General features: G+C 30.9%; 1 protein-coding gene across 1 annotated transcript; it reads left to right on the top strand.

Annotated features, from left to right (window-relative positions):
• LOC105158454 (activating signal cointegrator 1) lies at positions 2,139-5,904 on the top strand. Its single transcript, XM_011075219.2, has 6 exons — positions 2,139-2,384; positions 4,224-4,367; positions 4,704-4,771; positions 4,895-4,945; positions 5,097-5,156; positions 5,274-5,904. The coding sequence occupies exons 1-6, from the start codon at positions 2,252-2,254 to the stop codon at positions 5,580-5,582; spliced, it is 765 nt and encodes a 254-aa protein (XP_011073521.1). The 5' UTR covers positions 2,139-2,251; the 3' UTR covers positions 5,583-5,904.

Raw genomic sequence — 7,061 nt, 5'->3', positions numbered from 1 at the left:
CAATATCTGAATATTATATATGTAGATATACTTAGACAATAATATAAAATATAGATTAGTACATATAAATATATATTTAATGATAATATAGTAATTTCTTCTTTTATAATTATTAGTGTTTATCTAAAAAAAATTAATCATTATAGGGAGAATCGCTTCATGATTATCAGTTAATATTAATAATAAAAATACATCAATTTTATCAAAAGGTATCTATTATTATTGCCATTCAAAATTTAAAATTACTCAATAGATAAAAAAAATTGTAGATTATCATGAAAAATTCTCTTTCCACCTTCACATTTCTCGTTGTACTTATATTTTCGATTGGTAAAAAGCAATAATTTTAAAAACATGACAAAGTTATTTTTTAAAATTGACGATAAAACCAGTATGCACACGAATGTATCTCGTGTCAATAATAATGCAATGATTTACAACTCAATATTATTCATTAATAAGTTTAATATTTATTTTGTATTTTTATGTCCCAATAAGACGCAATATCTCTAATTTTATTATTTTTTTCTCGAATATCTAACTTTACAAAATTAAAGAAATAAATTAAAATAATTACTAATCAAAGATATTGCCATGACAATTTTAAAAAATGAGGAACCCTCCTATTTGTCCTCTTCTTTTAATTATTTTTTAGTTTTAAATTACTTATGAAGTACTCATTTTATTTTAAATTTAAAATATTTATAATTTTTATTGTTCACTCTTAAAGCACATATTCACCTTATGGTACCTTTTTTCTAAATTTTATTTTACCACCTAATAAAATAACATATTTAAAGGAGAGTTGGATCTATGTACATTAAAAAAGATTCATCCATCAAATGAATAATGAGGGTAAATTACATTTTTGGTCCCATAAGTAGATCTGTTTTTAATTTTGGTCTCACACTCAGGCCAATGTGCACATTGAGTCCCATATGTGGTTTTTTTTTTTTTTTCAATTTGAGCACCATTGAGGGATTTCCGTCCAATTGATAATGACAACTACTCTCTCCGTTAGTCAATACAATCAAAAGAAGGGTAAATTACATTTTTCGTCCTATAAGTGGACTTGTTTCCAATTTTGGTCCTATATAAATTTTTATGCTTTATATTAATTGCGAGATGGGATCATAATAAGTATGTAGGCGTAAAAATAAAATTAAAACATAAAATAAATCAGCATAATCTAATAAAATGAAAAAAAAATCAGATAATAAAATTAGTCAAAGGATGGATACAAAAATTATAATTTCAAAATTATAGGGTATATATTGATTGTTACTGTAACAAAATATTTTGATTTTTTGGCTTAATGTACTGTAAAGAAGTTGTAAATATTAGGGCACATTTTTATAGAAATCATCATTTTGCTAATTATTGTTAAAAAAACTTAATTTGAAAATGTAATATTAAAAAATTCTCGTACATGGAATATTTGACATTAAAAGTTTAAAAAATTAATATTTTAGCTAATTATATTTAAGTAAATAAATGAGTAAAAAGTGCAAATAAATTCTTTAGGAAATATTATAAACAAAGAAATAAAATTAAATATCATTATATCACCTTTAAAACTTGTCATATAATATACTAAAATAACCATTAATATATTTATTGTGAAACTTAAATATGAAAAATATTAATTCCATGCATGAATAAACAAAAATTGATTTATCCACCTCATTTTCCAAATAGGAAAAAGATGGAATCATTTGTTGGTTTTCGTTTGAAATAAGGGGAAAATTGCAAGCAATTCTATTGTGATATTATATATGAGCAAATTATTCTCTTATAAAAAAATAAATAGCGACTTACCTCTCTGTATTTTTTAAAATACAATAATTTACCCCCTATGATTTTTAAAATGAAGCAATTTACCTTCCTGTATAAGGAGGTAGATTGTTTCATTTTAAAAAATACAGGAAGATAAATTACTGTATTTTTTTTTATAAAGGGATAATATGTTCATTTTTAATATAAGGGGTAAATTGCTGTTCAGCTTTTTAAATAATATAATATGATAATATTATAGGGCAGTCCGTTTGCCATACTGTAACATTCTCTGCTATTGTCTCCAGTTCCAACAGAAGTTGTTTAACACGAGAAATTAACTAATTTAACAACGAATTCTACCACCACAAAGCATTCCTCGTTGTCATGAAACACAGAAAATCTGCACTAAAGGATTCCCTGAAGGAATTTCCTCAAAATACGCAAATTAAAACAAAGAATCTTTCATCGGCAGGTGATGGGGAGCAGGAGGAGGGTTGAATCGTCGAACTACAGAAACCCATGTTTGACAATGCATCAGCCATGGGCTTCTCTACTTGTTTATGGCATCAAACGCGTTGAAGGCAGATCATGGCCTGCCCCTGTTAGAGGTACTGTACAACTCTATTCAATCAAGTTTTTGCAACCCCTTTCGCAGATTATTTTGCTTCCTCTTCTTTGTTTTTTTTTTTTTTTTTTTATATTTTTCAATGCTTATTATCTAAATTTCGGGATTCTGAATTTGTGAGTTTTAGGGTTTTAGGCCGCTCGCATAGTTGATTTTTCTATGAAGCTTGTTATATTTTGAGTAATGGAGTCATCTTTCTCTCATGTTTTTCCAATCAATATTGAACTTTCTTGCTGATTTCTATTGCTCGAGTGTAGCTGCTATTGGGGTTGAATTCGAGAATGCAAATTCTTTTTACTTGGCTATTGTTATGTGCTTTTGGGATAATGTTTAATGATTTTAGTGGAGGTTTAGTGATTGGCAGAGGGATAGAGACTTACTGATTGTTGCACTTCTGTAGTGCGTTATATGTGTATGTTTTCTGTCTCATTGTTAATTTGAGTATAAATGGCAGTGGTTGAAAAGTTGGTGCTCTGAGTGAACGAACAGAAAAAATTAGATCTTAGAGTTGATGGTGGGATTTTGATTCTTTTTGCTTTTAATTATCAGGTAAAGATAAGACAGCTTTCTAAATGCAATGAACTTATGATATGGACTGAAAATTTCTATGTTCTTCGTAATTTTGTGCTGTGTAATGTGAGTTTGGGCTTAAGAGATGACAAAGTTAGGTGATTTAGGATGTTGATATGGCTTGATTAAGGAGATTTGAGGTTTTTGATTTGTGGGTTAAGATCGGACTACCTTATGTGAGAATTAATGGATCAGAGTCCTGCCATTGCTCCTCAATAAAGCGGTTTTCTCCCTGTCCGACTGACAATGGTTTAAATTTTTGGACAATATGTCTACTGTTGAATAGTGTGGTCATATTCTTGCATGACAAATAATGTCCGGGTCATGATTCTCGACGTGATAGGATTAAGTGTCAAGATGTAGGCATCACATTTACTGTTACAGAAATATATTATCAATAATCAGAATATTCAGAACGTACTGATGAAGAATGTTGAATGGTTTGTTTTCCCCATATTCAAACGTGAATAACCATGGCTTGCCATTAGAATGTTTATGATATTTGGCATCTACAAATGATGTTCTGTTCTGGAACTTCACATTGTACAACATTTTCTATGGTCAAAATATTAGACTTCATAAAGAGATTCCTTTTAACGCTATTTCATTTATCTTTAGGGTGGAATTTAGACTATAATTGATCTAAGCATTGCTAGTAATGTCTTGAGGATTCGGAAAGCTCTAATGCATTTTGTCCTTCTAGTTGGGGTTGTCAACTTCAACGTACTTCAGTTTTTCGTTATTTTTGGAGTATGCTTCTATATATTGGTCTCCAACATGTTTTTGGCCTCTGGGGTATATCCTACTTAGTATCACCATGCTGCAGTCTGAACCTACATTCTTCAGTCGAATTTAAATCATTATAAAATTTCAACAAGCTGTTCAGGCTGACTGGGCCTTGTATGATGGAGAAAGTTGAAATGGCCAACAGCCTTGTGTCACGTGGTTGATTTAACAACCATGTCATCTGCTCAAGAATTACACTAGACTCATCAGTAAGACACCTAGTAAGTTTCTTTCATACTGGCTTGGTTTCTTCTTAGGATTCTGAGGTGACTTTGTCTAAAGACATATACGAGAATATGTGTCTCTCAATTGCTAGATCAACAGTAATGTGTAAAACCATATCAAATTAATCATGTACATTTGCATGTATATATATTCTTCTGTGTGTGCATTCGTGTGCAATTGAGTGTGCATAGATGTTAGAACAAAGTTAACATTACATCTGACTTTTATGTCCTTTCCAAAGGACGGCTGTGGATTCATGCTGCTAGTAAGATTCCTGAACCGGAGACAATCAGAGCCATGGAGGACTTTTATAGAGAACTCTATGCAATGAATGGAATAACAGATATCAAGTTCCCAGAGCATTACCCAGTCTCCAGACTTCTAGGTATACCTCATACAAATTTTTTGATGCCTCTATATTTCCTATCCTCCATCATTCATATACTGGGATTTTGCACACATGTTTGTTTCTGGGGATTGATCTGCATTTGATATCTTTCTCCTGATTGGAAATGGCAAATACCAGGACCGTAAAAGATCAAATGTGGATTTGCATTTAGAATCACTTTTTTCAATTTGCATCTGATTGAAAGCAAAACATTTTAGTTCAACTTCCAATGCATGATCCCACTTCAGCTGCCAAAGGGCTGCTACATATTGTTCTCAGGCACGAATTTTGTTGCGATAACCTTGCATAACCCAAAACTTCATCTTTTAACAGGTTGTGTCAACGTGGTTGGTTGCGTTACCTGTGAAGAGCTAGTAAACTGGGAAGAACTACCTGCATCAGTGAGCACTTAAAACATCATATTTTAACTCAGTCTTTTCAGCTGTATTCATGTAAATATTGGTATAATTTGCTCTTAACACGTCAGCATATTCATGCACGGAATATAAATCTGTCTACCACAGGTGAGACTAGAAGGGCAAACTGCTTTTTGTTGGCTTTGTGAGCAACCCCAGGTTTCTTTCTTTCCTTTGTCTTCTTCTTCTCTCCTTCAGTTGTTGGTTCTGTTTCTTTTTGGAATACCATACTGGTTTTCTCTTTATCCGTAATCTAAATTATTTCAATTTTACATTCCACATAATGATACTTGTCAATTAATTCATGCAGAAACTAATAATCCCATTTGAGATGCGCGGATACCAAGGAGTTTATAATTTGGAAAGGAAGGTAGTGGCAAGAACCATTCTGTATATTTTCACTCAGCTAATCTAATTTATCACCTTCTTGTGTTGCTGTGGAATTTGGATTTACTTGACCACTTACATCTTCTCACTATATCCCCAGATATATGAATCGGCTGTTAGAGGTCTCTCTTCTGTTAAACCTCCACTACCAATTAAGTTTCCACATCCAGATCCGAAAGATCCTTTCTCTTTAAGGCCCGGCTCTCTTGCTTCTCGTCCAAATGGCTCCAGAATATCAGAGGAGGAAAAATCACCTAGTCTTGTGGCAGCTATTGCCGGCGCCAGAGCAGCTGCAACACAATTCGCAAAGAACAATATGTCTCCACCAACAACTGGGGGTGATATTGAAAGCGATGAGAAGCCCGTATCATCCCGAACAAGGAAGAACCAAGGGGAAGGGGTTCAGTGACTCGGTGGGGAAAATACCAGAGAACTCTGATGCCTAAAGTTTGAGTGCTAATTTTATTTAGACGGTAAGCTAAGCCCGTAAATTCTGTCCGTTTATTTGGGTGGTCGTTTCCATTCTGTCTTCCGCTCAGGCTCATTTCTGCGCAAGAATGTGCAGCGGAAGTGTACATGTAAAGTATCTACTAGTTATTTACATGACATATTCTCATTGTTCTTGGCAAGAAGTGGCTTTGTACTATAGTTTGATAGGAAATGTAAAATAGAAGGAGATTGTGTAACATCGTTTTCAATTATACTAGTAAAATGTCTCCGTGTTGCATGTATTGCATTATTTTTAAAAAATATTAAGTTCATAAAACTATCATTTGATATATTGAGTTAGGAGTAGCCAAATCAGAGTCAATTATATAGCAAATGTAATATATTTATTGTATGATAGGTGTATAATTCAAAAAAATCGACTAATTACATAGCAATTGTATTTGTTTGGTTCGATCAGACTTTGTTTTGGTAAGAATTGTACTTAAATATAAATCAATAAATTAAAAAAAAAACTTTAATTAATTTTGACCGTGTTCATTATGAAAACCTTTAGTTATTCAGAATAATACGTTCTTCATAAATTTTCTGTAGGAATATTTCAATCCTTCTTTTTCATAAGTAAAGGACAAATTATATTCTGTTATTCGATATTATATCTGTTTCTATACTCTGTCATTGAATTTTTTATTTTGTCAATTTATTATTTTAACTTTGTAAAATTTGCATTTTGCCATATATGACTGTTTTTTTGTTGAAAAAACATTACATGTTGTTCATATGTGAAATAATTTTCAAATATTACATGTGCACTGCATATCATGTTTTTACGGGAAAAAAATTGGTTTAAAAATAATTATAAATGATAAAGTGCAAATTTTATAAAGTTGAGATGATAAGTTAACAAAAAAAAAAAAAAATTTAAATGTCAAATTAAGTGTAAAGTTGACATGATAAATTAACTCATAAATAAATTATGTACACAAACGTAAATTTATGCATGCCTTTTCGGATAATTTCTTAACCTTACATACTTGTCTGTGTTTCTTCGGCAGCTATATCTTTTACATTATTAAGACATGTACTTTAACTCTCTCAAGGTAATATTTAATATTTAAAATCAATTACATAATTTGGGTAGCCAGATATTCATTATTATGATTCTTTTGTGATTAATTTTAAATTTATAAATAGATAAATTTTGTTTATTAGTACTTTTAAATATTTCAGTATGACTTTACCCAAAAAAAAAAAAATGTTAGTATATATATGTATATTGCATTTTAATATTTAAATTAAAATGTATGTCTCTTCGTATTCCTCCTATTGAAGTTGAGGTTAGTGGATGTTTATGGTTATATGTTTGTAATAATCTTTCTTCAATACCATCATCCCACTACTACACCATATTCATACACATTACTACACATTTATCACCACT

The sequence above is a fragment of the Sesamum indicum genome, linkage group LG3 (genome assembly GCF_000512975.1).
Source record: "Sesamum indicum cultivar Zhongzhi No. 13 linkage group LG3, S_indicum_v1.0, whole genome shotgun sequence".
NCBI lineage: Eukaryota > Viridiplantae > Streptophyta > Magnoliopsida > Lamiales > Pedaliaceae > Sesamum > Sesamum indicum.
The sequence above is the reverse complement of the archived record's forward strand: the minus strand, read 5'-3'. Positions and strand labels throughout refer to the sequence as shown.

Excerpts from the sequence above, each read along its gene's own strand:
- LOC105158454 (XM_011075219.2), top strand. The coding sequence starts at position 2,252 with ATGGGGAGCAGGAGGAGGGTTGAATCGTCGAACTACAGAAACCCATGT. Across the intron at positions 2,385-4,223 it reads ATGGCCTGCCCCTGTTAGAG|GACGGCTGTGGATTCATGCT; the intron begins GTACTGTACAAC and ends TCCTTTCCAAAG. Across the intron at positions 5,157-5,273 it reads TTTATAATTTGGAAAGGAAG|ATATATGAATCGGCTGTTAG; the intron begins GTAGTGGCAAGA and ends CTATATCCCCAG.